Raw genomic sequence first — 17,757 nt, 5'->3', positions numbered from 1 at the left:
ATGGAGGGTTCAAATTCAGAAGGACCTTAAATCAGTATAGATCTTCGACACGATGCGTTTACATCCCAACAAACCCATCATATACTAAAAACACTAAGTCAAAAATGCATTTAATATGCCTCACCCACTGACCATCATAGCTTAACCTACTCTACCTTAAATGCTCAGAACACTTAGACTAGCTTACAGCAGGGCAAACTCATCTAACACAAAGCCTGTTTTTTGTTTTTTTTGTTTTGTTTTGTTTTGTTTTTAAAGATTTTATTTATTTATTTGACAGAGAGAAATCACAATTAGGCAGAGAGGCAGGCAGAGAGAGAGGAGGAAGCAGGCTCCCCGCTGAGCAGAGAGCCCGATGCGGGACTCGATCCCAGGACCCTGAGATCATGACCCGAGCCGAAGGCAGCAGCTTAACCCACTGAGCCACCCAGGCGCCCCAAGCCTGTTTTTTAATAAAGTGTTGGATACCTCATGTAATTTACTGAATACTGCACTGAAAGTGAAAACCAGAATGGTTGTCCTGGTAAAGGATGGCTGACAGTGTATCAGCTGTTTCCTTGTGACCGCCGGGGAGCTGTGGGCCTACTGCTGCCCGAAATCAGGAAAGGGTGTTGTAATGCATATTGCTAGCCCAGGAAGATCACGTACTGCACATTGCTAGCCCAGGAAAAGATCAAAACACAAAATGTGTAAAAAAAAAAAAAAAAAAAATCAAAATTCAAAGTATGGTTTCTGCTGAATGCAGGTTCCTGTAGCACCTAGTAAAATCAAAAAAAATCCGAAGTCAAACCATCGTATGCTGGCGATCATCCGTATTATTTAAAGTGCTAGGCTACAAACTGCTACCAGTCCATGACATAAGGAACCCGCACAGGGGGTAAGTCGACAACCTCCCTAAGCACACTGTTTAGTCCAACTGGTATTTTTTTCCATAATCAACATCTCTCAGTGAGAAAAGCGATATATTGATGAACACTTGCATATGCTCCTCATCTAATCCCAAACCTGTAAGAGACAGTCCAAAGACTGCAGACCGGCATTAGTCTACAGACACCTTTCGAGTAGCATGGCCTTGCTAACACGCAGATATTTGTTTTTAACCCCTCAAGCCCATCTTCATCTCTATGATGAGAAATCATAAAAACTATTCTAAACACCTCAAACAGTCTGATGCTCTTAACAGCGATTAAGCTTGCAAATAGCAGACACCAAGAAACTATGGGTCACTGCATCATGCAGAAAGTCTTGAAATAAAGCAATATGTGAAAGTAAAATGACATTTTTTATTTGTTCAGAATGCCTGTTTTTAAAGTTAACTGCAATTAAAAATGGTTTGTTTTCCAGTGAAGTTAACACCCAAAACTATTAACTTCAGTATTAAAAGTCTATCACAAAAATGGACCTATATTTAATCTTGGCTGACATCTGGATAGCTATATATACACAATACAACAACATCCATTCTTTTTATCAAAGCACACCCTCCCGATCAGACACAGAAATGCAGGAGTAACAGTGTTACTTTCATTTTTTCCCACTCGGGTGAAAGATTTTAATCTCTAGAATTCATAAACTCACTGTTGACGCAAATTTAATTATTTTTTCTTGTTCATGTCTGAAGAGGAGCTTCTTTCTCTAAGAAATTTTACATTTTATAATCTTTCCTTTGAAACAGAAGAAAGATATGGAATCTCCTGAGTTATATATGCAGCTTATACATTCTTTAAAAGTTATTTTTAAAATATTACAAATTAATCATATATATCCATAATACACATCCTTGCTATTCATATATTTCTTTAAGCAACATTCAAGTAGATTTGTGCTTTCTACGTTTACATTACTTTAGAGTCTATTTTTAGCTTTCAATAAAACTGTATATCTATAAAGATTTCTCAAATATTTAATAAACGAGGCAAAACAGCCATTATGAAAATATAAACTGCTATCACAGCTTTTTCATCTCTCATTTTTTATGCATTTCCTGTCAACCATGTCATTTCCTGTTCTTTAGGGAAGCGGATACATTTTTATCTCTGTAATCCCAACACTGCTTCTTTCTCAGCACAGCAAAACAGTCAGTATAGCGCAGGTGCTCTGAACACACAGTATTCACTCGGCCGCATCTGGGGTAGCAGTAGAATCTGACAGCGTTGGTATCCACCATCCAGTTATTTCAATTGCAGGACCACCTTAAAACACAAAGTCGTTGGGGGGAGGGAGATCAGGTTATTCCAGAATGATGCCCACGTCTGCTTAATGAAATGCTCTGAAATCTCTGAGGCCTAGACGACTGATAACAAGCAAGTACAATGCACAGTAACCGATGATGCAGGCCTGCCGGGATCCACAGCTTAGACTCAACTAACATTCGTATGAGGCTCTACCACACACACGCTCAGACACTGAGCCCCATCCAGAAGCAAGCCAGGCTACCCGTGTGGCTACAAGGCATGTGGACTAGTCACCATGGCACTAAAATGACTGAGTAACTGCAGAGTATAGACGGAAGCTGAATATACCAGGGCTTCCTAAGTACGGGAATCAAAATATGGCTTGTAGTTACAACAAAATCAGATAAAACCAATGAGTGACTAAAGATTTTACATATACAGGGGCGCCTGGGTGGCTCAGTGGGTTAAAGCCTCTGCCTTCGGCTCAGGTCATGATCCCAGAGTCCTGGGATCAAGCCCCGAGTCGGGCTCTCTGCTCCGCAGGGAGCCTGCTTCCTCCTCTCTCTCTGCCTGCCTCTCTGCCTACTTGTGATCTCTCTGTCAAATAAATAAATAAAATCTTAAAAAAAAAATATTTTACATATACAAAGGGTTGATTAAATAAAACTGCTGCTGTCAGAAAGAAATAAAAACAGCTCTCTGTATACATGTGTTTCTTTCATGATTGCTCAGCACTGGGCACCCGGGTGGCTCAGTCTTTTAAGTGTCTGTCTTCAGCTCAGGTCATGACCCCAGAGTCATGGGATCAAATCCTAGATTGGGCTCCCTGCTCAATGGAGGGTCTGCTTCTCCCTCTCCCACTCACCCTGTTGTGCACTCTCTCTGTCAATAAATAAATAAAATCTTAAAAAAAAAAAAAAAAAAAAAGATTGCTCAGAATTTTCTCTAGTGATCTGCTCCCAGTGATCAATGTCAAATATTCTAACCAATTTCTCTTGCCCCTGAACAACCTTCTTGGCAATACATTTTATTTTTTTAATGCAAGACTTGAACTCACAACCCTGAGATCAAGACCTGAGCTAAGATCAAGTGTCGGATGTTTAAGTGACTTAGCTACCTGGGAACCCTGGTTCTACTTTTTTTTTTTTTTAAGATTTATTTATTTATGTATTTATTTTGAGGGACAGAGTGTGAGAGCATGAGCAGGGTGAAGAGCAGAGGACTAGGGAGAAGCACACTCCCGGATGAGCAGGGAGCCTGATGTGGGGCTCGATCCCCGGAGACCAGGATCATGACCTGACCTGAAGGCAGACGCTTAACCAACTGAGTCACTCTCAGGTGCCCAATGCTGAGCAATCATGAAAGGAACACACATGTACAGAAACAGTTATTTTTATTATTTCCTGACAGCAGCAGTTTCTACTGTTTAAATATGATTTTTCTCATTAAATAAACACTGAGAATGGTTCCTGTTATTTAGTCAATCCTTTGTATGTGTAAAATCTTTAGTCACTCATTAGTTTTACTTGATTTTGTCCTAACTACAAGCCACATTTTGTCTTCCCTACTTAGAAGATTATAAAAGCAATTCTATTTGGGCAGTTAAAACTTTCTAAAAAAGATTTTATTTATTTATTTGACAGAAAGAGAGCACAAGCAGGGGGAGTAACAGAAGGGGAAGCAGGCTTCCCACTGAGCAGCAAGCCCGATGCAGGGTTCAATCCCAGGAACCTGGGATCATGACCCAAGCTGAAGGCAGATGCTCAACCAACTGAGCCACCCAGGCATCCCTTACTTGTGCATTTAAATAAGATAATCTCAATAATCATAAAAATCATAATAGTCATAATACTCATAATAATCATAAACACTTCAGAATCAACTAATTTTACAGCCCCAAGGTAAAAATTTTATTTTAATCATTAATAAGCACCAAGGCAAAAAAAAAAAAAAAAAATAGAGCTGTTAGAACACCACCATTATTCTATCAAAAATAACCACTTGATAAATTATGCTCAAAACTAAGTAGTTATAATTATAAATTATAATATCTAAAACTAGAGATGTAGAACATATCAACAAGGTATTTTCTCTGCTTAACATATCAGGAACAAAAGAAATATGAAAAGTCAATTATGAGCTTTTCTTCTATTGTTCGAAATGTATCAATCAAACCTTAAACATTTTAAACACACAACAAAATTAAAACAAATACCTTATTAGCTGCTTCCAAGGAATTTATTAGATTCTGCAGCTCTTCTTTACTCATTTCAACAGAATATGGTTTGACTTCACCATCTTCTTTTATGTCTAGATGAAGGTTTAAAAGCGGCATTTGTAAAGTAGCGATCTTGTCACTAGACAGTGCAAGCTGTTTAAAATGAAGAAAACAGTAATTAATAGGTAGCAAAAAGACTACATTAAATATTCATCAGAGCTTATTAACAATACATTTTAAGAAAAGAATACTTCTGGGGGCGCCTGGGTGGCTCGATGGGTTAAAGCCTCTGCCTTCGGCTCAGGTCATGATCTCAGGTCCTGGGATCGAGCCCCGCATCCAGCTCTCTGCCTGCCTCTCTGCCTACTTGTGATCTCTGTCTGTCAAATAAATAAACAAAATCTTAAAAAAAAAAAAAAAAGAAAGAAAAGAAAAGAATACTTCTGTTTGCTGTCAAGTACAGGAAAAGGTGGAAGAAATAAAGAAACCCATGCCAAACCAACACGAACATGAAGAACAGAGAAAGAAAGGAGGATGATTAGAGAGGAAGACAACTAGGGAAAGGACAACCAGGGCAAAATTTATGGTTGAAGCAGAAATCCAAAGCAGAGTTATGGGTGGGAAGGGAAGTACTGAATGGACCCAGTGCATCAGAAAACCAAGAATTCTTAAAGCTTAAAGAAGTGTGGCGATACCAAGATGATGAAAGTCCATGAACAAAGATAAAACTAAAAACACTGGTAAACCTTGTGCAATGAAGATGCTTAATTTAAAATCAGCCAATTCTCTTATTATAAAGATACCATTTTTAATCATAGCCACTCAGCAAAAACACTCAACATTTACTCCACTTCCTATTTTCTGTCTAAAGAGAATCCTAGAGGAATCGAAAGAACCAAATATTTATGATACTAATGGTTTTTGAAACAAGCACCACAGCTTCATTGGCATATGGCAAAGGGAAAATCAATTTTCCTGGAATCTGAGGTAAAAAAACCACAATACCTGAATCTTCAAAGTGCTACCACTTGAAAAAATTTACTTGTACCTTCACTACTTGCACAGTGACTGATAAGGAACTACACTTCCCTAACAAACGTCCTCAGAGTGTACACACTACAGAATCGAAATCTCACATACCTACTTCATTCTCTCTTCAAAAACCAGGACTCATAATATCTGAGGTTTGGAAGTACCAAAGATGGTCTACCTTCTAGATAATCCTCCTTCTCAGTGTGTCCAGTAAGTGCTTTCTCAGTCTATGCTTGAATATGACCAATGGTGAACATGGTCCCTCAAAAAGTGGTTTAAAAAAATCTTCAGATAATGACAGCTGTAAAAAAGTTCTCCTTAAGCTGAACGTGAACTCATCTTATTGGAAACCATACACCTTAGACCTTAGCCTTTGTCCTAGCCTCTGAAGCCACAGACATGTATCAATTCCTCATCTACAGAGATAACTTTTAGTCCTTCAAAGATAAGTATAATTTTTCCACTGAAGTTTCTCTTTTCTGGATACAGGGTCTCAAGTGTTTCAAAAAACTTTCATGTACCATGATTTTAAGTTCCTGTTCATTCTTTTTTGGTCTGGCTCCAATTTGTTTAAGTATCTCTTACTTTGGCAGCCAAAAATAAAAGTATTACTAAATTATATTAACTAAAAAGATTTAATGAATGAAAACAGAATTAGAACTACTCATTGCTTCAAACACTACATTTCTACCAACAGAAGACTGAATGATTATACTGCTGACTCAGGCTACATTTGGCAAATCAAAACAACTAAATATTTTTCAGACAAATTATTTTTGGCATATCTCTCATATCTTCTATATTAAATTGGTTTTACTTAAATAAAAACCCTCTATGTAGGTTATCTCTGCTCAGTTTATTTTGCTTCATTTGGTCCATCACTGTGATTTGCTGTAAAATAATTTTAAATTTTGATTGTATTATATTAATATTTAACATATCTCAGATTTGATGAGCATAATATTCATGAACGAATAATTGTTGGGGCTCCTGGGTGGCTCAGTGGGTTAAAGCCTCTGCCTTCGGCTCAGGTCATGATCCCAGGGTCCTGGGATCAAGCCCCACGTCGGGCTCTCTGCTCTGCAGGAAGCCTGCTTCCTCCTCTCTCTCTACCTGCTTCTCTGCCTACTTATGAGCTCCGTCTGTCAAATAAATAAATAAAATCTTAAAAAAAAAAAAAAAGTAATTGTTGAAGAAGTTTGGGCCAAAACCAGAATCAAAGAGACCTCCTTCCTGGCTAATACAAATTCACCTGGTTTTGGTTATTCATCCAGCTATGACCCATTTAACTATGTGATTTGTCCACATTTTCCTCCACTATATCCTCAAACACAATATGAGGCACTTATAATGCTGAAATGAAGAAAGACAATGTGTTTCAACACTACCTTGTCGTCTAGATCTAGGTTCCCTATATACCATGGAAAGTTGGTCTGAAATTGTTCTTTATGAATCCTACTGACCATTGAGCCTCTTTTCAAAATGTTTTTCACGTGCTCTTTAAGTAGCACATTATGTATTTTCCTCCTGGAGGCAAAATCGCATTTACCAATCTCAGGAAGACTAGAAAGCCTAGAAAGTTCTAGCCAAAAATAGATGTTGAATACATACTACTCCACTACCTAAGACATTTAATGATTCACAGCTCTAGTTAATTAAGTTTATTACCAATGTAATGTTTTTACATTTTATATGGATGGTTATACTGTATTAAGTTAATGTAAAAATGCAATCTTTTGACAATGTATTCTTAAAATAACAGAAATTTTAGATGTATATTATGAAAAAGAATAAACATTTCTATTCAAAAATAAGGTAAAAAACATCATGCCCATAAACAGATTCTCACCTTTAACTGCCAATCAAAATCCTGTAGCTGTGCAGAAGAAATATCAACTATTTCTTCTAACAGAGCCTGCTTGATTTCATCTTTCCTACTTTTTAAGCATTTCATGACAGCTTGTTGATGAAATGAATTCAACTGATTCAACTGCTGAAATATCTATGAAAATAAAAATAAACAGAAAGTAAGTGAAAGTGTCTTTTTGTTTAAAATGTAAATACACAGCTCCTCTCCCCTTTCATAAAATCTTTAAAATGACAGTTAAAAAAAAAAATATATATATATATATTTCTATCTCTGTGAAAAGATTAAGATGAGAATGCATAACTAACAAACAAGAGATTTTAACAAATTTTTGCAAAACAGAAATGAAAAGGACTGACTGATGAAGTAGCATAGCAGGAAAGACCATTAAAGCTGGTATAGATATTTTAATATCAGACAATGTAGCCTTTAAGGCAAAAAGTGTTATGAGAAATAAAGAATGGCCCAAAGGCCATTCAACAGAAAGAACAATCATAAATTTGCGTGCACCTAATAACATAGCTTCAAAATATATAAAGCAACACAACTTGGTAGAACTAAAAGGAGAAATGGATAAATCTACCTTCATAATTAGAATGTTAACACATCTCCCAATAACTGACAGAAAAAGACAAAAAAAATCAGTAAAGGTAAAAAACTTAAAAACACAATCTGTCTTAAACCTAACTGACATATAGAACATTGTTCAACAAGTACAGAATACATATTATTTTCAAAAATATATGGAACATCCACCAAAATGAACCATATGATGAGCCATGTAGCAAATAACAACAGATTTCAAAGGACTGCAATAAAATTATTTATTTTTTCACCACAGTATAATTAAATCATAGCTGATAAAAAAATTATTCAACATAGTAACACAGTACTATGGAAGAAATAAAATCAATCTTACATAAACTCTTTCAGAGAATAAGAGAAAATATACTTCCTAATTCATTTTATTAGACCAGAATAAAACTTGACATTCTGACAAGGACATTACAGAAAAGAAAAACTATGCGCCAATATTGCAAAAAAACAGATACAAAAATCCTAAATAAAATACTAACAAATCAAATTTAGAGATACATAAAAAGATAATATATCATGACCAAGTGCCATTTATTTTGGCAATACAAGGTTAGTTTAGCATTTAAAAATCCAATGAAAGACACCACATCAACAAAATAAAGGAGGAAAAAAATAACAAATTTAGGGAAAAAGCATTTAAATAAAATTCAATACCTATCAGTGGTAACAATCTCAGCAAAGTAGGAACTGTAGGAAACTTCTTTAATTTGATAGTTGATATCAAGAAAATCATACAACTAACATAATAAATGATAAAATAGTGAATACATTCTCCCTAAGGTCAGGAATAAAACTGCTTTTCTGTTTGTTTGTTTTTCAACACTGTTTTAAAGGTGTGAGTCAGTGCAATACGGTAAGGGAAAAAAGATATTAAAATGTAAAAAGAAAATAACTGTATTTTCTTATACCAAGAAAACTTACCCAAAAAATTTTTTAAAAATTTTCCCAGCCATTAAATAATAAAATTTTTAAAAACTGTTAAGCATGGGGTAAAGATATAAAAATTGACGGTGTTTCTGCATACTAGCAATAAACAACTGGAGAATAAAATTTAAAAACATCAAAAATATCAATTACTTAGAAATAAATCTAACAAAATATTTGTAAGACCTCTATAATAAAAGCTACAAAATGTTAGAGAAATTGAAGTAATCCAAATAAATGGAATGTTATATCATGTTCATGGATTGGGAGTATTAATATTAAGCTGTAAATTCTTCCCAAAATGATCTAGAGATTCAGTGAAATCTCATGCTATGAACTTAATTATGTCACTCTAAAATTTCTACGTTGCAATCCTAACCTTCACTATGATGATATTTAAAGATGGGGCCTCTGATAAATAATTAGTTTAATAGATCATAAGGATGGGGGTTAGTGATGATAGAATTAGTACCCCTATAAAAGGAGACAGGAGAGCATGCTTCTGTCCCTTCCCCATCACCAATGTGAGAAACAAAACAAGCAGGTAGTCTGCAGCCAGGAAAAGGGCTCTCAACGGGGAATCAAATCAGCCAGCACCTGTATCTTGGACTCATCCGCCTCTAGTATTGTGAGAAATAAATTCTTGTTGTTTAGCCACCCACTCGATAATATTTTGGTATGGCAGCCCAGCAGGTTTTTTGGTTGAAACTGACAAGCTGATTTTAAAATGTACATGAAAATACAGAGGAGCCAGAATAGCCAGAGCAATCTTGGAGAAGCATGAAGTTGAAGGTCTTCTACTACCAGATACAAGACTTTATGTAACACAGCTTTAATTCTACAGTAATTAAGACAATGTAGTACTGAGAAACATACACAAATAAATAAATGGAGCAGAATAGAGTCCAGATACAGGGGTGCCTGTATGTGTGTGTGTGTGTGTGTGTGTGTGTGTGTGTGTACACATACAGTGACCTGATTTACAGCAAAGGTTGCTCAGAAACTCTATGGGAGCAAGGACAGTCATTTCAATAAACGGTATTGTGTCAACTGGTTATTGATGTAAAAAAATGTGAACTTGACCCTTACTCCACACACAAGTATTAATTCAAAATGCATCAGTAACATAAATGTGAGAGCTTCTACAAGAAAACTAACACACACACCTTCATGACTTTGGCACAAATACTTCTTAAACAGGACATTAATAGCACTAAGCACCAAAACAAATACTGACAAAGCTGGACTTGATTAAAATCCAGAACTTCTCTTCACAGAAAGACACCATTAAGAGTGAAAAGGCAAGACACATAATGGGAGAAGATACTTAAATATATCTAACAAAGAACTCCCACCCAGAATATCATCCAAATCAAATGAACATACATAACTACATTTTTTTTTAAGTAGGCAACCTATACAAACATGCCAAAATAATTTTTGACCAATGTACCAAAGCAATTCAATGGAAGGATTTTTTTTTTTTTTTTTTTTAAGATTTTGTTCATTTATCTGACAGAGAGAGATCACAAGTAGGCAGAGAGGCAGGCAGAGAGAGAGGAAGGGAAGCAGGCTCCCCGCTGAGCAGAGAGCCCGATGCGGGGCTTGATCCCAGGACCCTGAGATCATGACCCGAGCTGAAGGCAGAGGCTTTAACCCGCTGAGCCACCCAGGCACCCCTGGAAGGATATTCTATGACCTATAATTTCATGTCAAGATGTCTATCTAAGAAAAGTTGGCTAATATGAGGATAAGGAGACATGTACAAAATGTCTGTAGAAGTACTATACATTAAAGAGGCAATGATCTAATAGTTCATCAGGAGGGGGCAGAAAAATAAGTCCTGCTAATTCCTATCATCAAATACTGTAAGAGTTTTAAAATACATGAACCAGATCTACATTTACCAATACTGATAAGTCCAAAACACAACATTCCATAAAAAAATTACAAAGGGGGGCGCCTGGGTGGCTCAGCGGGTTAAAGCCTCTGCCTTCAGCTCAGGTCATGATCCCGGGGTGCTGGGATCGAGCCCCGCATCGGGCTCTCTGCTTAGCTGGGAGCCTGCTTCCTCCTCTCTCTCTGCCTGCCTCTCTGCCTACTTGTAATCTCTATCTGTCAAATAAATAAATCTTAAAAAAAAAAAAATTACAAAGGGATACATGTTATCAATTACAAGTTACACATTTAAACAGCTCAAATAATTGTATATACTGCTTACAATGCAAATATTCATACAATATAGAATACAGAACATGTACACCAACTTCGCAAGTGGTGATCTCTTGGGGAAGGGTGGCATGCCCAGATGGTACTTAGGTTTATCTGTAATGCCTTGTTTCTAAAACAAACACACAAACCTGTAAGGCATAAAGATGTTAACAACCGTTTAATTGTGATGATGGGAATGTAGGTGTCAGTTATGTAACTTTTAGTTTTCTTCTACATGATTTAAATGTGTCACAATTTTAAAAACACAAACAACCAAAATTATAAAAAATAAGTACTTCTACAATCAGATTTGCCTACTCACAATTATAAAGTTTCTTATTGTAATATAATATATAATTACTGGGGGCATCTCAGTCAGCTTAAGTATCTGCCTTCAGCTCTGGTCATGACCCCACAGTCCTGGGATTCAGCCAAATCGAGCTCCCTGCTCAACCAGCAGTCTGCTTCTTCCTCTCCCTCTACCCTTTTCTTCTGCCATCCACACCCGACTCCCAATCTCTCATGTTCTCTCTCTCGCTCAAATAAATGAATAAAATCGTTTAAAAAAAGTATAAATATACACATACTGATGATGACTCTTGTATAATATAGTGCCTTAAAGACCAACTTAAGAAAAACCTGAAAACTATTATTTATTATAAGGTATAGAAAATTGGAGTGAAGTTACCTCTTCATCAGATAAATTTTTACCAACTACAGCTTTGAAAAATTTGGTAATATCTTCTAAAACATTCTTCCATTCTGTTGAATCCCAAAAACTGTGATAATCCTGATGGAGAGGATAAGCTCGGCCACAAATGCCATCAATTATTTTGTGAAGAAGCTAGAGAGAAAAGGAAATAAATGAATTACTAGTTTAAAAAAAAATGAATTACTAGTAAACTTATAAAAAAGATTTATCTTCCTTGTAGGAAACAAATATAGTTGGGACAAGCTCATGTTATCTGCAAAGCAGCTTGAGGTTGAAATATAACTATTTTTAACATTATCTTAATTAAAAATTAAGGCTCCAATAAAAATCCCAGACTTTCTATAATTTTGCCCACCTTCAGAAGCTAAAATAATTTCATAGATACACTGTTATTTCCCCAATATTCATGAAAGAAGATGGCGAATATAAAAGTTTCAGCTTGGTATTACTTAAACATTGTATTTATACCAATAATATAAAAAAAGTATGACTTTCAGTCTGAAGTTTTTTTTAGCATAAATCAATAAATGTCATTTCCCTTTTAGCATAAATCAATAAATGTCATTTCCCTTTACCTCCATTTTTACAGCATCCATACTCACTTCTTTCAGTCTATTCCAAGACACTGGTCAGTACCTTTCTTTTTCTTTTTTACATTTTTTACATTTACATTTTTACCTTTATCTCTACACTACCATAGCATTAGCAATGGAAATCCGAACATGTATATAACTGAACATAGTTATTAACACTGAATTTTGGAATAAAACTGTCTAGTTTGATTCCTAGTTCCACCACTTAACTAGTTTGATCAAGTTATTTACATGTTCTGTGCCTGTTTCCTCATGTATAAAATGAGAATATCACCTACCCCCATAATGTTGTAAGGATTAAATGAGTACATGAAAATCAGTCAGCACATTCCTGGCGTGTATAAAACACTTAAACATTGCCAGCCATTGTCATATTTCTTCTTATTATTATCACTATTACCACCACTACTACTATTGGTATCATGTTCCATGTCTTTAACATACATTAACTGAGCACCGACTATGCCATCACTATTCTAGATAAATGACTGATATGGTTTTCTTTCCCAGGGGCTATTTGTGTCTGAACCCAAATAATTTGGAAATAAATTTAAGCAACAAGTCTTATAACTCTTTACCCCTGAACCACATTCTACTCCATTTTAAGCAATAACTCTTTTTCTGTAACACCACACATCCCAGAATAGAAATGAGAAACTGGTAACCCACTTCCAAATGATGGCTAATGCACTATATAAGCAGGTTTTTTAAATACCATAAGTCAGTGAACATTCTTAATTTGAAATTCAGTCAAAATTCTCTACACATGGGGCGCCTCGGTGGCTCAGTGGGTTAAAGCATCTGCCTTCAGCTCAGGTCATGATTCCAAGGTCCTGGGATCGAGCCCTGCATCGGGCTCTCTGCTCAGCAGGGAGCCTGCTTCTTCCTCTCTCTCTCTGCCTGCCTCTCTGCCTACTTGTAATCTCTGTCAAATAAATAAAATTTTAAAAATCTTAAAAAAAAAATTCTTTACACATACTCTGTGTTTTCCCAAACGGCCCCCAGGCTAAAGCAAAACCGAGAACTCTAACTAAAAAATAAAAGTGCTATCTTTTGGAATACAAATGTTTTTATTCATTCATTCACTCATTTATTTATATATGTTTGTATTCATATATACAAATATGTAATGAGCACTTTATTCAATTGCTAGACAAGTTAACAGAGATACAGAGCAAGAACAGCCATTAATAACTATCATTTATGGAGTCCTAACTGAGTACCAAGCACTGTGTTCATCCTTACAATCCCATGAGTTAAGTATTGTCATTTTACAAAAGAGAAACTGAGGATAAACAAAAGTAAGGTTTTACCATATCAGAGTTTCAGTCCATTAGAGAAAGGCAAACATGCAAATACATAAATGCAATTTAGAATGACTGGAGGTATAATATAAGCTTATAGAGGCTACAAAGGAGCAGAGAGAGGAAACACGGAAAGGGTTGTTTTAAAACGATGAGTCTTAAATGGAAGAGAAGGCCATTTCTAGTCCCAAGCAACAGCATATGCATAGAATGGAAGTGTAAAATCACTTGTTCGATTTGAAAAAGGACAGGATACAAGGCTGGAGAGGTGAGTGGAAGCCAAATCATAAAGGGCCCTATTTACAGTGTCCAGGCTCTTTACTTATTTCCACAGGAAAGCAACCTATTCACATATTTGCATTATTTTTCCAAAAATTTGCCAAGTTAGGAAAGAAAAGGAAAAGACAGATGGTGAGACCAAAGGCCTCCTGCACTCAGTTTACCAGGAAGAAATCAGGGGTCCCTAAATAATTGAGGACACTCAAAGAAGAGGCAGTACAGAGGTGAAAGAGACACAAAAAGGAGGCGGAACCAACCATGGATGATACTCAGAATTTTAGTTTGAGTGGCTGTGTGAATGGTGGTGCCCCAAACCAAAAATGAAAAATGAAGCTATAATCAGAGGAAGAGTATTTGGGTGGGGGGGATGAGGAGTTCAGCCCAGGACACACTGAATTTGAGATACGTGGGGTGTGTCTCACAGAAGCCTGATACTCAGGGAAGAGATCTTTGGCTGGATGCAGAGCTCTAGGTGTCATCAACCTACATGGTGGGAAAGGTTATGGACCTTATCTAAGAAGTAGGTAGAATGAAGACAAGGGCAGAAGGCTAACACAAAGGCTCACAGTCAACAGATCTGAACACACGTTCCACCTCTGCCACTTATTAATTTGACAACCTCGGGCACATTACTCCAACTCTCTGCTGACATTTCAGTTTCCGCACTCATAAAAACACAGAAGAGAGTTAAGACGGGGTTTTTTGATCCTGATAAGAATTGAGTTTATTCCCTTCTATCTCCCCCACACTTTCCCACTGTAAATGGAATAGAGGAAAAAAGAAGACCTACATGTGGGGCTTATAAAAGCCGCCTACCACATCCCTTCTATCACATTATGCAGGCAAAGCCCTAACGCCCACCCTCTGCCCATTGTGAATGGAACAGAACTGGGACTTACTCAGTGGTGCCTATCACTGACACTGAAGGCCATCCCACCAAAGCTTGGCAGCCAGGTAACTGCCCCCATGGTTAAGCAGATTTTAGCATGCATTAATTCCTTCCCTCGGTAAACACTGATCAAGAACCCACCTTGAGCCGAACATAACTCTCAAGTACTCAAGATATAAAACGAAAAGTAACTACCCTGAAGGAGTTCAGAATGAGAGTGACCAGAGAGGCATGTGAACCAGTCAAGAAGTGGTGTGATGAGACCTGCATTGCTGTGGAACAGAGGAGAAGGAGTAAACATATTTACGTATTAATTACAACAAATGAATTAGTAGGCTGACTTCTCAGGACAAACAGAACCACAGCTCCCAGAGCTAATGCTGAAGCTCAGTTTTGCATATATTGCTTTCTTTTAGGGACAGGCAGATTTCCTTCAGGTCTTTCCTTCTTTTCGAGGGGGAAAAACCCACTTCTCAGTCAGATTTTCCTCTTAGAGAAACCACTGGGTTTTCTCTTCTTTTCACCATTCAGTCACAATACTTGTTAGACATAACTACTGTCTCATTTGATTTTTCAAACTCAATACTGCCAGTGCCTTTGGTATTGAGGCTGAACACAAAAGCTAAACACAAAAGCATGGCATACATAAAGACTTGAGCCACCTGACCTCCTGCTCACCTGTCCAGTCGTAGTCTCCCTGCTCTGCTCACTCCATCTTTCAGCAGGTCCTAAAACCTGTGGAGGCTGGTTTCCTTCCCCTAGACTTGTAGCTGCTATTCCTCTGCCTAGAACACACTCCTTCTAGCCTCTCTGGTTCCTACTCATCCTTCAGAACTTAACCTAGAAATTTAGATGTTCCTTTTCTGCAAAGCTTCTCCCTGCCCCGCCCCCCAAATCTGGGGTACTACCTGTCCCACAAGGTCACTACTGGTTAATTCAGTTTGGTTTCCTTATTAGATAGCAAGCTTCACAGGGGCACAGGCTGTATCTCATCCACCGTTTCACCTTACACCAGCCATATGGGCACTCAGCACAAGGCGGACTTCAGTGCAAAGCTGGCCCGACGAATGAACAAGGCTGTTTCTCCCAGATCCGCACAGTCTGGCTCCTTCTCAGGCTCAGGGTGTCTGTGTCTGTCACCTCTTGAGGGAAAGGCTACCTTATACCACGTTACCTAAAGTAAGTCGCCCAGTTATTTGTGGCACTTACCAATTTTTTTTTCTGTCGCCCTCAAGGGGGCAGGGTATGCTTCGCTAGGTCACCAGCGTGTCCCCAGCACCTAGCACTGTGCCTGGTGCACAGGGAGCGTGAAAGTGTGTAGTGTATGAATGAATAAATTGACAGGCTCCACTTTGTAAGATTTAAAATACTATGGTGGTGACTTCACTCCCCAGCCCAGAGTCACAGAGTCGCGGGCCGCGCTTGAGAGCTGACCAGCCGTTCCCACCCGGGTCGAGCATGGCCCGGCGCAAGTCAGGTCGAAAAGCCCCTCGAGGGGCAGATCCGAGCAGGGGCGCGGATGTGGCGCTAAAAGCCTCGGCCTCCTCAGCTCTCCAGGGGAAGCAGGGGGCCGGACACCCGACATCACGCCCATTCCCGGATCCCTGCCCTGGGCAAGCCTGGGTGAGCCCTGCGAAAACTTCGCGAACAGACCGGGCCAGACCTGCAGGCCAGGCCATCCCAGAGCTTCGCCTGCCACACTGCCTGCACTCTCCTCACCTGCGGGCCCAGCTCGGCTGGAAGCTTCTGCAGCTGCCACAAGGGCGTCCCCTCTTCCGGCTCCATCCTAGTACGGAGCAGAAACCTCGGTCACATGACACGGCCCGGTCGCGCCTTAGAGCGATGGCTCACCCACGTGACTCTCTCGGGCGGGCGGGGCTGGGCGTGGAGGCGCTGGAGCCCTTGTGCGCATGCGCAGAGGCATAGCCACTGCTTTCCCTGTAACTGAGGAAAATCCCTTTTCTTCGTGGAGTAACTTTACTGAACGCCGTTGTTACGTTGGAGGCAAATTTGCAGATCCTCGGAGCAGTTTGCAACTTTGTTCGGAGTTCTATCGAACTTTCCCTGCACTCCTTTGAAAGCCAACTAATAAAAGTAGCCGTGTTTTGAGCTCAGGGCCGTTGTCCCTGAGTTTTGGCATACGTCTCCTACTAAAGTATTCTGATTTGGAAAGTTAAGTAAGGGTTTACCTGTGTGCAATATTCTTTATATAGATTATTTTAAGAAGAAGGTAGTATTCTCATGCCCATTTCCAAATAACAAACACGGTCAGAGAAGTCACGAGGATTGTCAGATTTAGCAAATAAAAAGATAGAGTGCCCAGTTCAATCTGAAATTTCAGATAAGCAACAAACAGTATTTTCTTATATGTGTGCCTAAATATTGCATGAGGCATAATTATATGAAAACATTATTCCTTGTTCATCTGTAAGTCAAATTCAACCGGGCATTCTGTATTTTATGTCAACCCTAAAAGTCACAAGAACTGAGAGGCACAGCCTAAAGTTAAACAAAGCCAGACTCTACAGCTACACTGCTAACACTGAAAAAAAAAAAAAAAAAAAAAAAAAAAAGCCAAACAGCTTTTCTGTGATTTCTCTCCTCATTATAGCTGTTGCTTTGATCAGGTGCTGGAGAATCTAATGGGATAAGACAGTTCTGCTATCCAGAAATGCACAATAGGAGGGAGAAACAGAAATTACAGTCTAATATAAATTTAACAATAAAAGTGGTGAAAAATGATGAAGCATACCACAGAGGAGAAAGTAATTGTGTGGGCTATGCAAAGAAATACTATTTATTAATGACATCCTCCAATGTTTAGCTTAAATATCCTTTCTCTACTCCGTTCCCCATCTCTTGGAGGTGAAAGCAATTTCTTCCACCTATGGATTTTCATTACTGTCCCTCAATTAAAATATTTACCATTTTCTAGTTCTTAATATAGATAGTTACTT

At 38.1% G+C, this 17,757-nt stretch overlaps 1 protein-coding gene across 1 annotated transcript; it reads right to left on the bottom strand.

Annotated features, from left to right (window-relative positions):
* Window positions 1–1,263: 1,263 nt before the first annotated feature.
* COMMD8 (COMM domain containing 8) lies at window positions 1,264–16,643 on the bottom strand. Its single transcript, XM_045998581.1, has 5 exons — window positions 16,520–16,643; window positions 11,712–11,867; window positions 7,274–7,426; window positions 4,390–4,545; window positions 1,264–2,192 (listed from the first exon to the last, which is right to left on the bottom strand). The coding sequence occupies exons 1-5, from the start codon at window positions 16,583–16,585 to the stop codon at window positions 2,172–2,174; spliced, it is 552 nt and encodes a 183-aa protein (XP_045854537.1). The 5' UTR covers window positions 16,586–16,643; the 3' UTR covers window positions 1,264–2,171.
* Between the last annotated feature and the right edge of the window lie 1,114 nt (window positions 16,644–17,757).

This window comes from Meles meles, chromosome 2 (genome assembly GCF_922984935.1).
Source record: "Meles meles chromosome 2, mMelMel3.1 paternal haplotype, whole genome shotgun sequence".
Classification (NCBI taxonomy): Eukaryota; Metazoa; Chordata; class Mammalia; order Carnivora; family Mustelidae; genus Meles; species Meles meles.
The sequence above is the reverse complement of the archived record's forward strand: the minus strand, read 5'-3'. Positions and strand labels throughout refer to the sequence as shown.

Excerpts from the sequence above, each read along its gene's own strand:
- COMMD8 (XM_045998581.1), bottom strand. The coding sequence starts at position 16,585 with ATGGAGCCGGAAGAGGGGACGCCCTTGTGGCAGCTGCAGAAGCTTCCA. Across the intron at positions 11,868-16,519 it reads CAGCCGAGCTGGGCCCGCAG|CTTCTTCACAAAATAATTGA; the intron begins GTGAGGAGAGTG and ends TTTTCTCTCTAG. Across the intron at positions 7,427-11,711 it reads AAAATTTATCTGATGAAGAG|ATATTTCAGCAGTTGAATCA; the intron begins GTAACTTCACTC and ends TTATTTTCATAG.